At 38.5% G+C, this 24,529-nt stretch overlaps 1 protein-coding gene across 1 annotated transcript; it reads right to left on the bottom strand.

The window, feature by feature from the left end:
• Positions 1–289: 289 nt before the first annotated feature.
• On the bottom strand, positions 290–8,406 carry LOC149826837 (serine carboxypeptidase-like 40). Its single transcript, XM_090018387.1, has 8 exons — positions 8,004–8,406; positions 7,614–7,721; positions 6,708–6,985; positions 6,352–6,612; positions 6,048–6,163; positions 1,749–1,841; positions 829–937; positions 290–702 (listed from the first exon to the last, which is right to left on the bottom strand). Exons 1-8 carry the CDS (start codon positions 8,404–8,406, stop codon positions 550–552), a joined length of 1,521 nt encoding a protein of 506 aa, XP_089874513.1. The 3' UTR covers positions 290–549.
• Positions 8,407–24,529: the final 16,123 nt, after the last annotated feature.

Below are 24,529 nucleotides of genomic sequence, written 5' to 3' on the forward strand. Positions count from 1 at the left end.
ACTGACACTTGGATGGTATTTTTTCAATGGAAAAAATGTGAGTTAGATCATAGATTTTCAAACCTTATAAAAACCTACTCACGTATCTGAATCGAGAAACCTAAAAGTTCATTCCTATAAAATGAAGAATGTAAAATACATCTGTATGATCAGAATTGTGGGGGAAAAAAAAAACTTGAAGAGCCGGATAGATTGAATGTAAGCATGAACCAGAGTAAGCAGCCCCTGGTTATGATAGTGTGACCTTACCATCCAGCTGTCTGTTTCTTTTTTTTTTTTTTGAAAGGCAGGCTAGATCCAGCTATCTGTTTTGCTCCCATGGGAAACAACTACAAATAATATTACTGTCATATTTGCATAACTGTATATAGTGCTCCTCTTTCGAAAAAAAATAATAATCTTTCAAAAAAAACTGCAAATAAGAATGAGGGAACATCTTATGTAGCTGTATATATGGTGCCCGAAAAGAGCCAATTTCCTTAATCAAGAACTTTGTTTGTTTTGGCAAGGCAAGCATGAGAGAATTCCGGAATTGGTAGGAACACATGTTCAAGAAGATGGGATTGGGAGGGGCTGCCCTTGGAGGAAATACTTGATGTATGTGAGTGCTCGTGCTGGCTGGTAGCTGGGAACTTCATGTCCTGCTCCTCTGATTGTTGCAAACGTCAAGTCCCCCTTGTACACAAAAGTATATCCACCAACCTAGACATGGATCAGAAAAGAACAAAAAGTAAACCCACCAACCTAGATCTAGGTTCAGGTTGCAATTGTATGATCTTCAGAGTTAAACAATATTAAATAAGAAAAAGCTAAAAGTATATATCTCACCTCATCGTAGGAAGAATACCAAGGATACCACGCTGTCTTGACTGGCAATTGAAGCTTCTTTAATGAGTACCGGGTGGATGTTACAGACCTGACGCCATCAACATCTCCACTGCACATCAAGTTTGTGGTTAAAAAATGGCCATGCCAGCGGGTTGAGTTTGGTTCGAACCCAGGTGAGACCAAACCCCTATCTAATTTAAGATGTTGATACTGGGTTCGGACTTGAGTCCAGTCTGATCTACTATAAAAGTAACTATACTCATATCTTATAAGGATTACATGAACCGGGACCATACCCGATAAAATAATATTTTTTATCTTTTTTATATTGCAAAATTGCGGATCTTAAGTAAAGCATTCTTGAAGTGATACCTATCCATATCCAATGTAGTGGGAACCACGGGAAGCTTTTGGATGCCAAACAAAAACAAAACAAACAGGTGTTACAACATTATGCATTTTAAAAATGGTAATTTCCTAATACAGACCTACCTTTTACTTGATATTCCATGTCAATAATGACTTCTTCTTTTTTTCGATAAAGATCAAACTTTTGTTGACAATGGTAAAAAAGAAAAGGACTGTTGCAACTTGTTGTTAAACTCAGTCAACTTATTGGTAAAAAACAATTTTATTCATATGAAAATAGGGTCAGCACATTTAACGCTCAAGCCTCACAGTGTGTTTTGCACTTACTTGGGTCTTTCGTTTCACCCCACGGTGGGCCTCTTTCCCACCGTTTGGGATGACCACGTACAAAGGAAATAAGCAGCATTTTCATGAAGTCCAGCCATCAAACTATGAAGTAAAAAAAGATACTGTTTGGCGTAACAATCTAAATTATATTAAATATAACTTGAGGGGAAAAAAGTTCAATAGAAACCATGAAACTGTAAATATGTCAGTTTCCCAAATCTCACCTATATACCCAAACTCTGATCCCCTTTGCCATGAGTTCTTGAATGAGAGGTAAGATGCTGTGGGGGCTGTCTTTCCAACTATTAATCACATCGCTGTAAATGGCAATAAACTCAAGTAACTTAGACAAAATTTTGACGAATCGTTGCAATGGACTAGTTTATTCATGGGGCCCATTCCCTTGTGATGTTTAACAAGACACGTATATTTCAATTATGTAACACTCCGATCTAGGACCTCTTCAGTCCGGGTTTGTAGGTATTACTTTTCAGAGAGAAGTGTCCAAAGTGAGCACAATAGAACTAAGGCATAAAAAAAATTTTAAATAGCATTATAGTTTCATAATCTCAAGCCCTCTCAAGCTATATCATTTATATATATAAAGAGTTCAATAAAATAAAAGCATGAATGAAAGTCTACTAGAATAGTGACGACTCCCATCAATCTCTAGTCAATCATTTGGAACCTACAGTTGTAATTATTAAAAATGAAGGTGAATCTACAACTCAATAAGAAATATTTATAAACAATTGAAGACTTTGACTTACAACTATAGTGGGTTGTAAGCCTCTAGTCTTAGTTTAATTTTACACCATATAACACATGTTTGTTTCTTTTTAATTTCTTCATTTATCTTCTCAAAACTTATAAGCTAGTATTCACTCGATGCTGACTGTTATACTAAATTGGCTATACCGATAATAGCCTACTATAAGCATAACAACCCGTATAGAATACCATAATTCCACAATGTTAACCAAAGTATGATCTACTCTTTGTGATCTCGCAAGAGTCATGAGGCACTACAGTGAAAGAGGACATGTCGGTAGCTAGCCGAAGAGTCAGACTAGAGGGCTATATCTATTCCCCAAAGTTTGTGGTTCATGCTACATCCTGGTCTCCCTAGAGTTTTAATTGTTATGTGAAACATAATCCCTATAATGTATTAAACAACTCATTGTTTTTCCACATGAACTACCTCGAGTTCACTATTTTTTTTGTAACTTAGCTAAGTTTTTAAAGTTATTCTTATAGTTCTGATATTCACCAAAAGATCTAAGCATGTAGATGATGTAGTGACACTACATCAATAAATCACCGGTGACGTGATTCTCACTCTAACGGCCATTAGGTAGCTCTTTTTATTTGTTGCCTATTTCGGGATTTATGAGGTTAAGTCTAGCATACTAAGTTGACTTAAGCTTCTAGTAAACTAATTGAAAGAAGTGACTCAAAGAACTTTTACTCAAGTACTTAATTTTGTTCTCATGTATGTAGTTTTACATTCTCTATATATATTTTTGTCTAAAATATCATAGATTTTTAACATGCAATTTATATTGAAAACTTAAAAATACATGAAATCATTCTTGGCATTACACTAAACTCATTGCATTCATTTTATCTCTCATGTAACATGAAACACATTCTAGAATGCAACTGTATCAAATACAAGATACAACTATGTTCTCAAACTTATATAATTTCATATAAGCTAGCTCATACAAGTAACAAACAAACTATGTATTATTAACTAAACATGTATATAATATCCCTTACCTCAAAATGCAAGTATTAAACTTCTAATCTGCAGTTGAATCACTCGTTAAGGTATTAGGATATGTTCAGTACATAAAACTTAATTTTTAAACAAACATTTTTTACCTTATAAAATTACCAAACTACCTTTCCCAAGAATAGTTTATCGATACTCATTTTTCTATGTTGTGTATTTGACTATATAAATAGGATAGTCATTTTCCTCTCTGATTCTGAGCTTAGAGTGAAGGGTTATCCTCGTTTTACCGAAGTAGGTAGATACTAAAATCTTAAACTTTTCATTGACCTAACCTAAAACCAATCTAATCTAGGTTAAATTCAAACTGAATCTTCCCTGTTTAGTTTCATATTCTTCAACTTGGATCCAAATCCGAATCTATTCTACTTGTGGATCCTAAAGTGATCCAGTGTATGTTTCATATACCGGATCAAGATCCGATATGACCGATCTGAACCCAGTTCACTTCAGGTTTGGCACAAAATGAAACCAGACTAATTCAGTCTTGGTTTGGGTCCAAACGAGATCTAAACCTGCTCCATTCTGGTTTGGTCCTACTGGATCCAAGTATGATAATTGGATTCAAACCTGATCTGGTCTTGATTTTGTCCAATAAGATCCAAACCTAGTCTGATCTGACTGGGTCCTACTGGATCTCGCTTATGGTAGAAAATCAAGACAATTACTGTCTCATTTTCCTTCATAACATATATAACTTGCGAATTGTCCAAAACTCACCCAGACCGAGTTGGACTGGGTGTGAATTCACCTAACTTGGCTGGGTCGCACCCAGGCTGGGGTCCTTTCTGACTTAGTCCGGTGAAACCCAGACCGAGTTGGTCCTAAGGCCAAAAATCAAGACAGAGCCACACTCTATCTCGTTTATTCTGCTAACCCGAGTCAGTTTGGGTTATACCCACACCAAGTCGGTATGTACAGCTGTAAGACAAAGAGCTCGACTCTGTGTCCTATCTCTCATGTGACCAAACTCGATCTGGGTGAGACTAGACTGAGTCAGTCTATTAGCAGACCGAAACAGTGAGCCCAAAGCTCACTATCTCGCCTCCCTCTTGACCTGACTTAGTCTGGATGATCTCGAAGCAAGTTGGTCCTGCAAACATATCGGGACAGACAATTGTCTCTCTATCTCGCTTTCCAAAGACTTGAATCGATCTGATCAAATTGAGTTGGTTTGATCCTTACCCATACGGGCCGGTCACACCCCCATCAAAACTAAACTCGGTCTGGTTTCATCCAGACCGAGACAGTCTAGAGTGGAATGAGACAGAGGCCAACACTCTATCTCACTCCATAAATGACCAGACTCAATCTGGATGAATTCAGACCGAGTCAGTCTGTATTGCATATTGAGACAAGGAGTTTTCACTTTGTCTCATCCCAGCCTTGACGAGCCTTGGTCTGGGTTACACCCAAACTGACTTGGTCCATTATGCTGAGATAGAGAAGCTCGCCCCAAGCCAATGACCGAGCTCGGTCTGGGTGAACCCAAAATGAGTCGGTCTGGATGTTTCTAGCTGGGACGAGACAGAGAGAAAATTCTCTTTGTCCCGACCATCCAGGCCCGGATCAGTTTGAGCTCATTGGCCACAACGCGACAAAGAGCTCAGCTCTTTATCCCATTTTTTTTTTCATCCCATACCGAGTTGGTTGGGTGTTGGCCAGCTGGACTGAGGCAGAGAGCCTCGACTCTCTCTCTCTCTCTGGGCTCAACCAGACCGGCCAGCCTGGTGGCCAGCTCACAGCCGATCGCGACAGAGAAAAGAGATTCTCTATCTCGCCCCTGCCTGGGCCGAGCTCGGCCTGGGCTGGCCCAAAACTAGACAAACCTGATCAGGCTGCAAACATCGTGGCAGAGACAAAGAACTCATTCTCTATCTCTCTATCTCTCCATCTCTCTAACTAAAAAGAAGAAAAAATAGAGAGGAGAAGAATAGATGACCAGCATGTTGTGGGAACACGATCTCCCGCATTGTCTTTCTCTCAACTCTCTTTTACCTCCTCTCTTCTCTCTCACTACTCTCTTTTTCCCAATCTCCCTCTCGCTCTCACTAAAAAATGGGCGATAAGAGATAGGGACGACCCATGGGCTTTTATAGGCCCAAGTTTAATGGACGTTTCATCTTGCGTTTACTCCAAATAATGAGGGACTTCTCCCTCTCCCCCACTACTCCATGCGTGGGGAAGATGAAGGTCTACTCATTATTACTTTTAATATTTTGGGGCCTTTTCCTTCCCCACTTCTCAGTTACGTGGGAAAAAAAAAGGCACCCCTTTTGGCCCTTTATTAACCCAGCCAAGCCAGGTGGGCACAAGCCCACTTGGCCGGCTAGGTCAAGTATTACAAATTCTGATCTTGAACCCTCATAGCAATGATAGCATATTGCTAAGATACAACGCATTATCACCCAAGAAGAAACTATTATATAATTGATTGAAGGGCAGATTAGGTGCAATGTGATCGCACACTTTTTTACTGCAGCTTCACCTGAAAACGCCCACCATTTGCTGTTAGGCCTCACAGCTGAAAGGATGCATTCCCAGGATGGTGAGTGATGAGGTGCAGCAGCACACTAAAAGTGTGCAATCACATTGCACCTGACGCTCCCTGGATTGATTCAGTTAACCTGACTGAGGACCAAGTTTGGCACCAAGTCACCAACTATACCAGACTGATCAATGCAAGGCTTTCTGCCTTTCCAAAAAAATTGAAAAAGAATGGTACCTGCAACCAGCCCATTCAAATGGAAGTCCAGTAACATTGGCATGCAACGCTTTCTGTACATGGGGGAGATTGAGATAATAAGCTGTGTAGCCTTCGATGCAAGGGTCCAAATGTGCCTACACCATCAAAACCTATACTTAACTTTCATTCTGCTTGTCTGGTAGGAGCAGCTAGTGCACGTCACCTTGTGTTGGGACGTTGCAGGTTCAAAACCCAATGGTATAGTTGTATAACTGGTAGGAGTCTGCCTAACCCCAGCTTGCCTTTCAAAAAATAAAACTTTCATGAGAGAGAGATTACATACAAGGTTAATCCTTTTTGGTTTGTGGGTGAGCTTATGACTTCGGCAGATTGGAGCATAGATGTTATAAAGGTCAACTTCACCGGTGTTAATGTCTGCATCTGTTCTAGCCAAGTCACACCTGCGGAAATTCTCTGTGGTGTTGGGAGCAAGACAGTACCTGTGGATAGCCTTGATGGCCTCATCCGATACAAGTGAATGAGTCCAATAGTAGTCATAAGTTCCCTCTTCATCTGTCTCATCGTCTATTACAGCATTACCAATCTGCACACAGTATAAATGTACACACTGAGAGCCCCCTTCTATTTACCACATATTTTTGTGTACAAGGGAAGAAGACTCTCAAATGGGATACTCACAGTGATTCCTTTGAGGTTTATTTTGGTCTTTGTTTTGGGTAACTTGTTGTGTTGGAGGATGGTCAGAGCCAGTTGAGTCACAGAATGTCCAGCATAACTCTCTCCTGCTATGTAAAAGTCCCTACCCTTATATTCTGGGAACCTCTCTAACCAATTCAGTAAAAAGATGTAGGAATCGAGTGTCATCCTTTTATCACCAACTGTAGAGTAATCGGATGTTCTGTTTGAGTAGGAGAAACCAGTTCCTGCTGGGGATTCCAAGAACAATACGTTTGCAACTGCACTCCATAGTCCATGCCCAACACCAAAATTTTGCAATAGCAAAAGCTCACGTCAGAATCATCCACAAAAAAGGTAATCAAGTGAATTTGGTGGGTTTTTTTTTTCAATTTTCCTTGCATAATTGTTAATTAGTATTTTAGTGTTGACAAAATGATCAAACATCACATGCACATGCACCCCCAAAGATGTAAGCTCTTTGCCCGTAATTGTAGGCAAAAGTAACATCCCCAAGGTATTATATATTTTAAGTAAAACTGTCGGTGAATTAGGAAAATATTTCTAAAGATGATTATAAAAGATTAGGGGTAAAGGAGTTTTGGCATGAGCCCAAAAAGGGTTTGGCTTACTGGGATGAGCCTCAAATAGGCGGTCTAGGTTCAAATCCTGCGGGTGTCAGCCCCTTGCATTGTAGCCGAAGCAAAGTGACTTCCTGGGGGCAAGGGGTACCCTGCGGTTTTACACCATCAGAGAAGCAACTTCAGGTTGGCAGGCACATCCCCGCATGGACAGGTCTCTTAATCTGAGGGTGGCTTCTCAGTTCTTCCTAGAAAAAAAATGGATTGTGTAATGCACACACACACACACACCTGTTTTATATTGTCAAGAAGGAACTTCCAAACTTACCCTGGTTCCAAGCATATTTATTTCTGAAAAGTGTTTTACCGTCACTGCCCACTCGAAATGGCCCTAGTTCTTGAAAGGCACCATAACCAAGAGAAGAACAAGCAGGACCTGTAAAATTTTATATTACATTAATTTTTATACATATGGTCCAACAATATATATGCATCTCTCTCTCTCTCTCTCTCTCTCTCTCTCTCTCTCTCTCTCTCTCTCTCTCTCTCTCAAAAAGAACCTATCCTACGCCATATGATGCTGTAGGATACTACGTCTATCCTAGCCATCCAACCAATGCATCTAGACGGCTAGGATCGATATAGGATGAACCCCATCATATGTCTTATGATGGGATCATGCGTGTATTTTGTACTGTCATGTGGTTGGTTCAAGTACCTCCATTAAGCCAAAGAAGAAGAGGTCTTGATTGGCTATTGTTTCCGACGGCCTCTGCAAAGTAGTAGAAAAGGGCTCTTCCTGCTTCTAGATCGACAGTAACATATCCCGAATAATGCACAAAGTCTATCTTCGGTTGTCTCGGGAGCTTTCTGATCCTATCTTTCTCCTTCATCCCATGATGATGGGCCACTTTGAATTGGGAATCGATATGTTGAAGGCCTTCTAGTATGGAATTTCCAAAGACATCCCAAGCACCTGTGTGGACTACCCCCAATCTTTTTGCTTTCATTAGACCTTGGAGTGCAACTCTTTGACGAGCTTCTACCTTGCTAAGAACAACAGAAGCCAACACCAACAATAGAATGAACATGGTGAGCCCATCCATGATGGTTTTCCCCATGGCTAGAAAACTCAACCCAAACCCTGAATTTACAAAATTGACAACTATGGTATTTCTTGGTTTGTTGGTGTTACTGCATCTTCACCAACTTGCAGTATTTGTAAGAGCAGGGGTTGAGCATGATAAGGAAACAAGTGATTGCCTTGTTGATATATGGGGTATGAACATTATGTAGGATGATCTAACGCTTGATTTTTTGCATGTTCTTTTGGAGTAGTTAGTTGTTACCTATTTATGGGGTCTTAGTTGCTACCTTTAGGGTAAGCATTCTCTCTTTCCTTACATTTGTTGTATGCTTTGCGAATCAAGACCCAAATTTGGGTTGGATGCGTGCACGTCTCTTGCTTGTGCCTGTCAATTGTGAAGCTGTTATTTTCAGTGTGAATCGATTCTCTCTCTCTCTCTCAAGATTCTTCTTTCATTGGGAGGGGATCTTGTATTCTTCTTTTAGAATAAAAGCTTCAATTTAGATTCACATACCAATGCTGTGTTAATTTTTTGGGTGATTTCCTGATAGAGACCACCTTTTACCTATTATTTCATGTCAAACACCATCTATTCTGAAATTCCTGATATGAATTTTTGACCAAGGTTGTTAAATGCGATGAGGTGAAGCTAGGCGTTGAGCATGTTATGAAGCGAGGCATAAGCCTCGAGGCGTTGAAGCTTAAGCTTCATGATCAGAATAATAAAATATATAATATTAATAAAATAATGAAAATTTTAAATAAGAACTACTAATTTGCTTTTAGTTATTTTAGTACAAAATCATAAGAAAATAAAATAAAGATTCATCACCGATCTCTGCGTCCGCCATTAACTGAACACACCAGATCCATATCCAAATCTGACTTTTGTGTACAAGATCCCAACCCAAATCCATATCCAAATTTTGATAAAGGTAGAGTTTAATATGGATCCAAAACATACATGATAATTCTGGAACTTCTGAAATAAGACCAAAATTTATTGTTTTTTACGTGAATGCTACAAATGGATCAGATTAGATCCAAACCTGAAAACAGATGGGATCAAATCCAAATTTAATCATAATATACTTTTGAATAACAAAGTAATGAACTATCGCATTGGATCTCTCGTTTATCAGGACCTATAGGATGAGATTCTGGATCTGTCAGGGTAAATTATATAAGATCTCCACCATACCAGAGAATCTCACACAGAATAGTTGTTAGAAAGATCGCCACTCCACATATACATACTCAGTGGTATGGATCCAATATCTAACTCTCATCTTATACAAACATAATAGAGAATTTACACTCTCCATAAGGGTGTGTAAGGAATATAGGATTTCAGTGGAATTTGAATCCATATCCACTTAATTCCTCTTTGTGGCTGGAATGAAGGATTTAGTAGAATTGGATTACAATTCCACTAAATTCCCTAAATCCAAACACATCCTAAGGGAGCCAATATGGTGCAAGAAGAGAAATGTAACTTACATCGCCTCCAATATTTTATTGGTTTGTGCTTGGGAAAAGCAAGAGGATTTTGCATTGATAGCCAAACTAAGTGCACACCATAGTCACAAATACCGGCCATTTTTTTAAATATCGTGATTTTATTGTGATATTTTAAAAAACTGACACAATCTTGAGAAAAATGTGATATTTCAAAATATCGCCAATTTTGAAAATATCACATCTTTTATCACAATATTTTCTTGTTATAATGTGATCTTGGCATTTTTCTATTTTTTGCCTATATTTTTTTACATAGTTTATCTGATATATATTAAAATTTAAAATATACTAATATTTTTTGAGATTTTTCTGAGGAAAATAAATTTTACAGATTATCATGACATTTTCCTTTGTCAAGAAAATCGCTCATTAGATTTATGACTATGGAATACACACACATCTAGACGGGTGCATGCCAGCATATCGGTAATCAAGTACACTTTGTTCTTTTTATTATATCTCAGGTGACGTCACATGGATACGTATACAAACATGGATGTGATATATGGATTCGAGACATGAGTACATTATATGATTTTTATGCAAGGTCAAACACAATGATGATATATATTTCTTAAATTTAATATATAACTTTTGATCTTTTTTATTATGAAAATCTACTAAAATATTATACATAGTGTCTCTGTTGGCCTTGTCATGTCTTCTAGACACGCGACCATCGTGTCCTTGTGACAGAATTCTCAAAGTATTAGGAGGTCATAAAAGTCATCTCATGAACAAATGAAATATAAAAAGGCTAAAAGAAATATCAACGCTTTAGGTACTGAGTGTGCACCTTAGTACCTTGAGCGTGCGCCTCGCCTGTGAGGCGTATGCTTCAAGTACTGAGGCGTACGCCTCTCACAACACTGTTTATGACAATAGTCAAATAAATACGACAGGTTGTGAATGATAAATATGTCCAAGATTAAACATGAAACAGCAAAACATAATAGACAAAACACATATTTCGTAATAATTGTATTGCGTTCAGTGTTTGTTTTGACTGAACAAGTGTTCCTTGTGTTCATCTTTTGATTTTTATGTTGTGCGAACAACTTGAACACATACGGATAATGCATTGAATAACTTCACTTGAACACATAGGGGGGAATCCTTAGTAGTTCTAACCGGCCTGAACAAATATAAATGATAATTTAAAAACGTTGCCATGTTATTGTGACATTTTTATTGGAAGACGGCCGGTCGCCCATCCATACGAATGAGGTTATGCTATTTGGACTAGGACCTGGTTCTTCAGTAAGCTAGGTCCTTTCATACCCATAGGGATGGCAATGGACCGGGGGGAAATAGGGCCCTGCCTCGCCCCGTTTGGACCAGGGATGGAGGCAGGGATAAGGTTAAAATCAAAACCCGTGTTGGGATGGAGGTGGGGATGGACTTACACTTTCTCCTGCCCCGTCCCCGATCCCTGTTAGTAAACATTTCTTTCCTTCTTTAGGGATGGCAATGGACTGAGAAAACATGGGGCCCGTGTAATGCCCCAAAATTTTTAACTAAAAAATATGTGAATTTTTTTTTATCATAGCAGAATCATATATCAAAACTTTGGTTAAATAGATTGAACTACAAGCAATCAATAGCAACTTTCATACCATTCAACAAATACTTAAACATTGTCTTGAATTATTACATGTAATGCCATAAATAGCAAGAATAACTATACTAACAGAATTTCGTTGGACATTCGTAGAATTATATGGTCTCATGACACCGCTCATAGCGACGATCACAATTGCCCTGATATCTTTATTCGCTACCTGAAAAATAATAATTTAGAGAGTGTCGAACAACAACACATGCAAGTAATATGTAGGATCATCATGTCAAAGGTACACAACATGTTCATCTTTCTAGTATTCAATTTCTAGTATTCAATCAATGCACCAACTAGAATAAGATGTATCTCGAGACTTAGGCTAGACCGGTAACATATACCGGCTTTTAAGTGTACGCATAATCCAAAAACTTAGGTTATGTATGCATGTGTGTCAATTTTGAGCTTACATTCGTGCAAGCATGACATTATATTTCATCCTATAACTTAAAGAATATTTCAGGCATGATACATCATTGGTTGCATATTCACATTATCATGCTGCTCCCATTCTTTGCATTCATAAGGTAATAACTTGCACATTTCATTATCATGCATTTCATCAACATAACATCATCATCATAAAAATATAAGTATAAGATTGTCATCATATCTAAGAAAATAGAACTACATACCAAAGACATATACATATCATATGCGTAATAGCATGAGCAGAGCATTGCGTGCATAAGTACCAAGATCGCATAAATCCACGGATCTCCAAGTGTAGCGCGCCATCCCCAATTATGTTAGGATTGTTGTCTGCAATTTGATGGCAACATGTTGATGATCTAACCCAACACTATCTATCACCATAATTAAATAACAAGTGATGAATACGATAGAGTTGTTTTTGCCCATCCACACAAAACACGTCGGCCACAAAATTCCTCTCAAACTGAGGTGAGAACGAAGTCCTCAAGTACTGATAAGGCGGTTAGGATCATATCAAGTGTTTTAAGTATTGTTTTGTTGTTAATGTAAAGGCTGGCTCGACCCTTGGACAGTTCAGCTCACTGATCGTCTCAAAGAAAATTATGATGACTCTGTCCAGCCGCTAGGTGCACACCAGCCACACTACATCTTTTGAAATTTATTGGATGTTCCATTTATTTATTAACTTATCAAGTCAGATTCGTTGTTATTTTGCATTCTGGTGCAAATTATCAGTAACTTCCTCCCAAACCTGTTTAACCAATATGTCAGTAGCATTGTGAGCATATTTTAACATTTTTTTTAAAAGGTAAGCTTGGGTTAGGCAGACCCTTACCCATAATACACTACATCGTTAGGTTTTAAACCTGAAATGTCCCAACCAAGTGACGTGCAACAGTTGCTCCTAACAGGCCAGGGGAGCCCCTATTGGTGTTTTTTTTTTCCTACATGTCTTACCATGGGTTACCTATGCGTGAACATATACAACAACAATAACCCAAGTATATGTGTACAACCAAAACAATAGGTGTGTACAAAGAAACGCATATGACATGCACATGGGCATGTCTCTAAAAAGATAAAGAATAAAGGAGAAAATGTGCTTAATAACAATGAAAGATAAAACCTGTGTGAACTTACTCTTGTCGTGAGCGCAGTACTTTGTTATATATTCAATTATCAGCATTCAAGAGATTACATTTACACGATAATCGGCTGCTACATCAGAGGAGACACTAATCGTTTTACACGATAATCGACTGCTACATTAGAGGAGACGTTTGGTGAGTCAATCCTTGACTAGAGGAGATAAGGCTATATTCTAGGAACTACCAGCTACACTAGAGGACCGGATGACTGTGGTAGCATCACCTGTCAACCAGGAGGATTCTCATGAGAGATTATTGGTTGAGTATTCTCATTTGAGAGATCAGAGATGCTTATCTTATCAGTCTCAACAAGTAGCACTACAAGAAACCTATGGATTAGCGACGACCTAAATCCGTCGCTAATTCGACGCTAATCCGACGCTAATCCGTCGCTAAACGGTTTAGCGACGGATTAGCGTCGGATTAGCGATGAATAACTTTCATCGCAAATTTTTCGACGCTAAGTAGTGACAGAACTTATTCGTCGCTACTGTCGTCGCTAATTTGCGACGGATTAGCGACGGACATGATCCATCGTGAGTCCTTCGCTATTTTAAATTAGCGATGGATAATATCCGTCGCTAATCCGTCGTTAAATTTTAAAAAAAAAATAAAAAAAATTGCTCTCTGCCGGCACGTTCTCCGGCATGAAGCAAATTTTTTTTCACAGGCGGGTTCCGGCGTCGGGACGCTCTCCCGCAGCGAGACAATCACGGCAGACGACCTCAGGCGAAGAAGAAGCAGGACGGGCGGTGGAGACCGGCGAGGGACAGCGCCGGAAGGAGGAGGATGGCGCGGGGGAGAGGTAGCGTGAGGAGGAGGAGACCAGCGAGGGGCACCACCGATAGGAAGAGGACGACGCAGGGGAGAGGTAGCGGGAGGAGGAGGACAGTCCGGGGGCCGACGCCAATCACGTTCGGAAGGCCTCAAGCGAGGGAGAGGCAGGACGGGCGGTGGCGACTGGCGACTGGCGAGGGGCACCGCCGGGAGGAGGAGGATGGCACGCAGAGGAGAGGTAGCGGGAGGAGGAGGACGCTCCGGGGGCCGACGTCAGTCACGCTCGGAGAGCCTCAGGCGAGGGAGAGGTAGGACGGGTGGTGGAGACCGGCGAGGGGCACCGCCGGGAGGAGGAGGACGACGCGGGGGAGAGGTAGCGGGAGGAGGAGGACGGCGCGGTGGAGAGGTAGCGGGAGGAGGAGGACGCTCAGAGGGCCGCTACGCGTCGTCAGAGGAAGGGCGATTTAAATCAAACGGGGGGGGGGGGGGAACGGAGGGAGGGAAAATTTCGCGCCTCAGGCGGGATGGTTTAAATCGAAAATTAGCGAGGGAATTTTTTCGTCGCTAATCCGTCGCTAAATAGCAACGGATTAGCAACGGAAAAATTCCGTCGCTAATTAGTATTTTTTTGTAGTGTTTTGGCGACGGAAAATTTTTGTCGCTAATTCATCGCTAAGTAGCGACGGATTTAGCGAGGGAAATATTTTCGTCGCTACTTTTGCAAATATTTCGAATGTTAGCGACAAATATTTTTCTCCCGCTAATCCGTCGCAACTTTGCGACAGAAAAAATCTGTCGCAAATATCCATCGCAAATTAGCATTTTTCTTGTAGTGTAGGTGAAAAATGATTCTCTATTGGCCCTTCTCCTAACTTCGTGGTATCTAAACCTTGACGCCCTCTTTTTTTTTTGGACCCTTTTCATTTTTCTTGGATCCAAAAAGGCAATAGTGGATCTGGGACAAAAATGAGAGGCATCGCAGGGCTATAATGTAGACAGCTTTGGATGTGTTCATGCAATAATTGCCACAGATTGAATATTGGATGTCACTCATCAAGGGATGAAGGACACTCATATACCTATGCGTGTACATATGCAGCAACAAAACACAAGTGTATGTGTACAGCCAAAACTTTAGGTGTGTACAGAAAAAAATGCAGATTCGTATACCGCAAAAAACCCAGTAGGTGTACATAAAACATAAGTTTATCTACACAGATTTACAACAGCATATATGTACCGTATAAAAACCCAGATGATCCATAATAAGGATTCTCACAACTCAATACACGTTAAGTTCATATTAGCATGACAGTCAAAACATATCTAACAAAATTAGGTTCACTAGTCCTTTAGGTTTACACAGTATAGATATACATTCATACATATATTTATTCAGGGATTTACGTGAAGTATGTTACTCCCCTTATCCAAACCAACATACGCGGTCTCTATAAAAATATATATATATATGAAATGACAATATTAATTTGCCACTTAGCATGATGTATATACATAAGGCTCATATGTACCTACCTCAAAACTGTTGCAATACTAGAATCCGAAATCGGTATTGTGCAAGGATCTGTTTATCTAATTGATTCGCTGTCTCTGGTCCTCCCTTCACATCAATGTACAGCAACTCCTTTAATGGAGTTCTTCTAAGGAGAATGCAAGGAAAAGGAAGAAGAAGAGGGAGAGATAGAGAGAGCAACACCAAAAAAATTTTGTGTAACCTCTCTTTTTGACAATTTTGAACTGAATTTCCTTTTTTTTATCTCTTTTAGTTAATGGCAAAAAAATTTGAACTCTTGAAACTGTCCCTATCCTTATCCCAATCTTTTTAAATTTTATCTTAAATCTAACTGCAATTTTTATGAGGAAAATGTGTGCTAAACTGAAAAATCATCATTTATGTTTCAAAAGAAATCAAGATTTGAATCTCATACCCTTATTAAGTTTGTTGTTTTAGAATTTTTTGCCAGCTTTTATCCTTTATAATTAAAATGTGTAAAAAGTAAAAACCAGTGTGCATGAGGGGGATTTAGACTCAGGTTACTCCCCAACGAGGCAACGAACCTCACCACTATACTATCATTCATTTCGTTACAATTTGAATCTTCTTTATTTTACTTATACATGTGTAAGTGTTATCTGTTTTTGTCAAAAAGAAAGCAATGTTGCTTCATTAAACTGTGCATGGGTGTGGTGGCATTTAAACCTGTGTCAAACCCCCCAAGTGGCAACGAACCTCTCTACCACACAACATCTCATTTCGTTGCAAGTTTGGTCTACTTTAATTTAAATATACCTTTATTCAGGATTTTCCCAACGGGTCTCAAATTTTTGGATTTGAGTTCTCGAATATTACAAATCTATAGAATTTTCTAATTGATTTTTTAATCTTTATTGGGGTCTTACGATATTTGGATCCATTAAGATCGAATTGAATTTCAATTGGGTTTTGAATCCATCTGGAATCCAAATCCACTTACCATATCTGTATCCAAATACTGAATTCATGTGATCTTGTTCGGATCCAAGATTCATTTGGACCAAATTCATTCGAATAATATCATATTATCATTTTTTTTAAATTACTTTTATTTATTTTGATAATTGCTAAAATTTTACAAGTTTTACATTCTTTTCACCTTAAAAGGAATTTTGTTATCAAAATTTATTACAAAGACTAAACAAATAGACTGGGGTATCTTTTTTGCATTCCAGTTCTCAAATTTTTCCCGTATGTTATTTAATAGAAATCTTTTTGGGCAATGACAAAAGTCAAAATCCTATTTCATTCTCTATATTTATTCGTCATTAGTTATAACACTACAAGAAGATAAACTTTTTTCCTTTTGAATAAATAATGCTCTCACAAAAATATCAAAAACTCTTGAGGTTTATATCCTTCTCCCTTTAAAAGAATTTTGTCCTCAAAATTTGATACAAAAAGTAAACAAATAAATTTGGGTATCTTTTCTTTCAATGGAGTCTATTCAGCTTAAACTAAATCTTCAGTAAACTTTTTCGGACAAAACTTAGCAATATGTCATGGTTGCCCGCAGTTGAAAAACTTGCCAGTATACAAAGGGCAAACTTTGAAGGGATGATCTTCATTGCACTGTCGATACATTTGTTGGACATTTGGTTGTTGTAATTGTCTTTATTGTTGGCGGTTCTGGTAGCCTTCCTGTCGCTTTTGCTTTTTAGCAAGTGGTGTGAACTCTCTTCTACTAAGATTCTTTTCATTAGTACTCACATGAACCCTGGTCCGTGGCCCGAGTTTATTCTATTGTGACTTCTGCCCTTTGACCCAGTCTTCTTCCAATAGGGTCGTTAATTTGATGGCCTAATCGAGTGATTTTGTCCCTCGAGTGAACACCTTGGTTCTTATAGCTAGCTTCAACCCACGAGCGAACTTCATTGCTCGATCCTCTTCCATGATGTATATATTTGGGCAATATCGCTCTAGACAATGAAACTTAGTGATGTAGTTTGTCATGGTTGTTGCCCTGTATTATAGGTCTAAAAAATCTTGCATATTTTTACTTCGTTCATGCCTAGGGAAGTATGCAGAATTAAAAACCTCCACAAACTCGTCCCAAGTAACATTCTTATTTTGAAACCTGACTGAATAGATTATGTCCCACCACTTCTCAGCACGATCCTTCAGACGATAGGTACCGAAGTTCATCTTTAGCTCCTTCGAAATATTCATAACATGAAAAATATGCTCTATCTCATGTATTCATGTCTCGACAGTTTCAGGGTCCATCTTACCCTTAAAAGCAAGAGTGTCCATTTTCATAAAACGCTTGTAGGTGACCACACCTATGTTTTGCCTCTCATGGGCAACTTGTTGGAAGTTCGCACCCATCTGCTATATTGCAACCACCTGCTATTGTACAACTTCAACAAGGTTAGTTATTATGTCCATGATAACGTTCCACCTGGCCGCCCACACCATCTATCTAGACAAAAATATAATTATAGTTAATCTTTAGGTTCCACAATCATGGCTACTAAGTGATATCCCTTGCAATATTTGAAAGTTCTCGATTGCACGATGCACAATTCAAACAGTGCCACAATAAAGTTTATTTGTGCAATATCTCAATATATATATTTCTCAGTCGACCTTAGGCATCACCACTCTCGATGAGACATTAGGCAGCATCACCCAAGGTCGCTATCATAAAAAAATCACCATTCTAGATGAACATCGTTAGAAAATTACCACTCTAACCATACTATTTAAAGAATCACTACTCTGATATCATCATTAGATAATCATCAGCCTAATGACATCGTTAAAGAATCACCACCCTAACGGCATTGTTAGAGAATCACTGCTCCAACAACATCATTAGAGAATCACCACTCTAACGGCATCGTTAGATAATTACCAATATAACGAGAGAATCATCACTCCAATAATATCATTAGAGAATCACTACCCTAATGACATCGTTGAGAATCACGACCCTAACAACAACATTGAAGAATCACCACTTCAATATCATCATTATAGAATCATCACCCTAATAGCATCATTAGAGAATCATCACCCTAACAGCATTGTTGAAAAATCACCCCTCCAACAACATCATTAGAGAATCATTACCCTAATGACATCGTTAGAGAATCATCATCCTAACAGTATTGATGGAGAATCATCACTCTAACATCATCATTAGAGAATCATCACTCTAATGGTATCTTTAGAGAATCGCCACCTTAACGGCAATGTTGGAGAATTGTTAAAATGTGTGAATGTGTGTGTGTATATATATATATATATATATATATATATATATATATATATATATATATATATATATATATATATTTCTTTTTCTATACATCCAAATACCAAATAGGGGTATTTTGGTAAATTATCATGTACTTTTCCTTTTTTAGGTTTTTCCTTTTTTCTTTCTTTTTAATTGTCTTTATGTAATAGGACCACCAAGGGGCCCCACCCATCTAGTCGTTGGGGCCCCAACGATCACATTTATGACTGTTGGGGCTCCCAACGACTAGAAGGGAGCCCCCCCTTGTGGTCCCTCTCAAATCTCTTTTACACTCCTATAAATAGAGGGCTCTCACTCTTGTAAAAGCAAGGGTTTCCAGCCCACTTTCTCTCTCTCCAAAATATTTTTGTTGTGTAGGCATTTTACCCCTTAGTGGGTTATTTGTGCACTTTATGTGCTTGTGTTCTTGGCTCTTTGCTTGATTCTTTTAATAAGTCCTTTGGTTTGTTGGTGCTTCCACTATTTTCATTACAAGAATTACCACTCCAATATCATCATTAGAGAATCATCACTCTAATGACATCGTTAGAGAATCACCACTCTAACGGCATTATTGTAAAATCATCACTCTAATAACATCATTAGAGAATCACCACCCTAACAGTAATGTTGGAGAATCGCCACTCAAATATCATCATTAGAGAATCACCACCCTAACGACAATGTTGAAGAATCACCACTCCAATAACATAATTAGAGAATCATCACCCTAATGACATCGTTAGAGAATCACCACTCCAACAACATCATTAAAGAATCAACACCCTAATGGCATTGTTAGAGAATCATCACCCTAACGACATCATTATTATCATCAGAAATCACCACTCAAGCTAACCTTTTCCTTCCATACCAAGGTTTTCTACGATCGTGGCTGAGAACATGAACCCCCATATCGAGTTATTCAACAAAGAAAAAAAATAATAATAATACGAAGTTTCTATACTATATTGTCTCCCACGACAGCCCTCCTGAGCATCAACCATTGCCAAAGGCAACCCAAAAGCAATTTGTTATATATATATATATATATATATATATATATATATATATATACACACTGTGCATTTGAATTTTGATTTCGATTTTTAGAATTTAAATTTAGATTTAATTCAGATTTAATAAATGAATCTCGCATATTCTAATTAGATTTAGATTTGATTTAAATTTCCATCTAAACTATAATTAAATTGAATGTCAATTCATAATTTGAATTATACAATAGTTTGAATCTTTATTGAAATTAAACTCGTAATTTAAATTAAATTTTGATGTAATATCTATGATTTTTTGAAATATTTTAATGAATAAAATAATATTATTCATGATGTTTACGAAAAAATATATATATATAAATGCAAATTAGCTTAAGATGAATGATAAGAAATACCTTATGAAAAATTAAAGTTGATTTTAGAGAAATTCACATTCAAAATTGAATTTATAAAAAAATAGAATTATTATGAAATAGTTGGCAAATTTTGTCAAAATAAAATAAAAAAAGGTTTTAAATGAATTTAGGATATTTTGACATGTATGTAATGTCATTTCATTAAATCAAGATTTGGATTTTATAGATTTGAAACCCATAATACAAACTACTATTAAGTATTAAAATAGATTTTTATAAAATAATAAATTGATTTTAATTAAAATTAATAGAATTGTAGAGGGCCATAAGGTGGTGCATCCCCCTATGTGACACTTCAAGTGAAATTCAAATTTAAAAGTTAAAATTTAAAAACACAAGCAAAATATTTTTTCGAATGTCAAATAAGAAAAAAAAATAGTAACAAGGAAGGAAAGGAAGAATAGAAAAAAAAATATAGCAAAGTTAACAACTTACTATATGGGATTGTTTTGAAATTTTAGTAAGTAAGCCAACAAGGGAAGATGTCCAATGCTTGTGGACCCCCTTGCTTATATGGCAATATGACCTACATGATAATATAGGTCATATGAATTATGTATGAGACCTAAGGTATGGCCTTAGTAAGAAAAAAAATAGAAAACAAAATTAGGAAATAATTAAGGGAGATATATTAGCAAAAAGAAAAATATTGTAAAATAGAAAGAGGACAAATTTCTTTTTTTTTAGTGAAGGATTTAGAGAAAAATATTGTAAAGAAAAGAATTAGACCCTTGTTCAAGTCTCAAAGATTGGATAGTTACCTTTCCATAATCCTATTTGAGGTCCAAAGTGTGGTGCAAAGAGCATGGACATGTCAAAGCAACTAACATTTTTTCAATAAATCTAGCTACTATTGTAATTTTTTCCCAAATCTTTTTTTATCAGCAAGCTGGTGTTAGGCAGATCCCTACCAGTTATAGAGAAAAGTAGAGGCAGACGGGGTGGGCTCAGATGTCTAGCCAAGCCTGGCCCCATCCTCAAACGGGACTGGACCTGGGCTCGGTCCCCTGGAGGCCATGGACTGGGCTCGGCCAGGCTGTCGGGCCTGGCCCAGTCGGTGAATAGGACCGAGTCTGAGCTCAGTACTATTTCCACAGGCGTGGACTGGGCTCGGTTTAGACCTAGCCCAACAGTAAGAGGGCAGAGCTGAGCCCCTGTCTGTCGGCCGAAAAAAGAGGGCAAAGTTGCACCCCTGCCCGCTGGCCTGAAAAGAAAAGGGAGGGCAGAGCGATAGGAGGGGGTGGTTCTGCCTCCTATTCAACAAAACAGAAGAAGAAGAGGCGGGGGAGGAGGGGAGTGGCGCCCTCCTCCCTGCGTTAAGAGAGGGACGAGAGAAAGGGGTAGAGGGTAGAAGAGGCGAAAGAGAGGAGGGAGGAGGGGCGACACCCCTCCCCTGCCGTTGTTTACAGGGAAGCAGAGAGGAGACGGCAGGAGGGGAGGCACCCCTCCTCTATCGTGATCTACAAGGAGAGAGAGAGAGAGAGCCTACCTGTGGGGTCACGCGGCTTCGATGGGGACTGAAGAGAGAGAGGGCGGGAGGTCACCGATATAGGGAGGGGATCGGGTCCCGCCGATGAGTCGAGGAAGAGAGAGGAGGGAGGAGCATAGGGGGAGAGGAGATGAGCACAGGGGGGGAGGAGACGACATCGGGGGTCGGGGGTGTCGAGTGGGAAAGTCGGGGAGAGAAGGAGGAGCGTAGGGGAAAAGGTTTTATTTTTCGTAAAAGAAAACCCCCCGCCACCCTGCGGGGGTTTAAATAAGAAACAAGGGGGGGTTGTGTGGGACCGGATCCAACCTAGATCTAAAATTTTTATTTATTTATTTTTTTTAAAGTGAGGGTGTTACAATAATTTAGTCTCAAAATGCAGATTTCATTTTTAGAACTAGGGAGGGCAGGACCGGAGGACGCCTCGCCTCACCCCATTTGGACTGGGGATAAAGGCCACAAAACGGAGATGGACGCGAGGATGAAGGTTAAAATCTATCCCCATGCGGGGATGGACTTAAGTTTTTTCCCGCCCCGCCCTGACCCACACCAACCCTAATGGCACTACCAGGAATCACCACCTAAGCCAACTCACCACAATCCTTTAAACTGTGGTTGGGAAGCAAGAGTTCCCACAACGCTCTCTCAGAAGTGACAACACTCTGAAGATCGGTGTTGAGCTATCCCCAACAATGACACTCTCAGGAGTCAATTGCCATCACCAGCAACACAAAAAACATAAGTTAAGCGCTCAATATCATATGCATTTTCATCACCAAGAACGATTAGGGATCTACAACATCCTCCAACGAGAAACTCAAAGATCAACTGGCACAGACAAGGCTTTAGCCTTCTATCCGAAAGATCATCTTCGAAAACATACCCTTTATTAATGACAGGGTCACAAACAATTCCAACGAAGCTGGAAAAGAGAGAATACTAACCAAGAGCTTCATTAGACGCATCGTCTTCAACACGATTGGTGTAAAAGCTCGATATTTGTTACGATTCATCCATCGTCTCCACTCAAGTAATGTGGAACGAGGAGGTGAAATACGCAAGAGGTCTCTAGGTTACATCAACGACTTCAACTCTCATAAGAGTTGACATGAACTAACTTGAGAAAATATATTCACAAGCATAAAAGCACTATCGTTCGTGAATTTTATACTGACTTCAACTGACACTTAATCTCTAAGTGTCCCCTCAGGCCATAATTGGCACATATACTCAGTTCACCAAGATAGATTCACCTCATAAATCTATCTTACATAATAGTCTGAACCTCTTGGTTCTGACACTCGATACCTCGAGCCAAATCATATAAGGCTTTAAACTTAAAATCCTGTCTTGCATCGAACAAGAACCACAATACCATATAAATTTCTTTAAACATGTATGGAAAGCAATAAAGCAACATAAATTCAATTCTACTAAATTAAGCATACTTACAGTGCGATGGTCGATGCGTGTAGAGACTTGAACCACACTTCTAAAACACTGCTCTGATACCAAAACTGTAACGCCCCAGAATCCCAGCTTGAAAAATCCTTTAGATTTTCAGGGTAATTTTTTTTTTGAAATACATACATTGCGCGAAGCAGAAAAACCAAAAAGAAAAAATGAGTAAAAATTCTGGGCGTATTACAGAAGCAACAACAAGATGAAACATTTTATTTAATACTGTTTACAAGATGATACAACATTTCTCTTTTTTTACAAAACAACTGCCAAGATCTTTAACGTTCTAGAAGTGTGGGTTTAGTCCTTCGCCGCATATCGAGCTCCATCGCACTACGAGAAGTCACCAACTGTTCCCCCATAAAATGGGGTCAGTACTATTGCGAGCTGGTGACAAATCATCCACGATAATCCATTTACGCAAATCATAACATTTATAACACGATATGCATCTAATAACATAATTAACTAGAGCAACAACACAAGAGAATATATCATGATAGAACAAATAAAATATCACAAACAATGCATATGTACAAGTGGGCATATATGTTAATTGTGGTGAGACCGTTAACATAATTGAAGTGATTAAATAAGTGTAATTGTAACAAGTAAAAGGCAGTAAAGGAACAATGCTAAGTAATAAACGACAATGTCATACACCAACATACTTAGGCAGGTACATCAATCATTTAAGCAAGTGAGCAAGAAAGGTGTAACTCTTGCATCATGATCAAAATAAGCAGTGCGATCATGATCAAGCGACTAACATGATTAACATTAGCATTCAACAATGAATATTTCATTAATTATTTAACCAAAGGATGACCTCTCTAGAATTATATCGCATGAGATATTTATAAGAAAGAAAGTACGGGTAATTGCACATTTCTAACATAAGTGAGCTCAACTCATAAGGTGGGTCCATAGTTCACACTAACTCAACATGGAGTTTTTAGCATTTCATAAAGTCTCACTGACAAATACACCTTTACAAGGTGCCTCGAGTCCCCTTTATACTTACGAGATAAATCAAGTGCCAAAGGTGAATCATGTGATCAAAGCAAATGTACACGAAACACAATCAAATATTCATTAAATGCTAAGACACTTGAATTATCAACATGATTCATGCAATTAAGTGTGGTGACATGATGTGCAAGTGGAAATACTCATTGGTGTTATAACATTTATGTCACATTGTTCTCATGTAGTGTGTAAGCATACATAAATCAAAGCAATACGAACATGATATCACATGTTGGCTAATCCCAATTTAACTATATTAGATTATAAACAAGCTTAATTAGGTTGTTTGAGTTCAGTGACTTGGTATCTCAACTGGGCTGCACCCAACTCGGCCCCAAAAGGAGAGAGATTTAAAACAAGTTAAAAGAAAATCATGACTTCCTATAAGTGCAGAAAAATTAATGTTTTTGAGATATTTATAAAAAGATTCAACCCTGACCCTAAATAGCAA

The sequence above is a fragment of the Nuphar pumila genome, chromosome 10 (assembly GCF_984573655.1).
Source record: "Nuphar pumila chromosome 10, dmNupPumi1.hap1.1, whole genome shotgun sequence".
In the NCBI taxonomy this organism is placed as follows: Eukaryota; Viridiplantae; Streptophyta; class Magnoliopsida; order Nymphaeales; family Nymphaeaceae; genus Nuphar; species Nuphar pumila.

Bases quoted from the DNA above. Each gene is read 5' to 3' on its own strand.
- LOC149826837 (XM_090018387.1), bottom strand. From the start codon at position 8,406: ATGGGGAAAACCATCATGGATGGGCTCACCATGTTCATTCTATTGTTG. The intron at 6,613-6,707 runs GTGAGTATCCCA...TACTGTGTGCAG, and splicing joins TAAACCTCAAAGGAATCACT to ATTGGTAATGCTGTAATAGA. The intron at 938-1,748 runs GTGAGATTTGGG...CTTGATGTGCAG, and splicing joins ATCAGAGTTTGGGTATATAG to TGGAGATGTTGATGGCGTCA.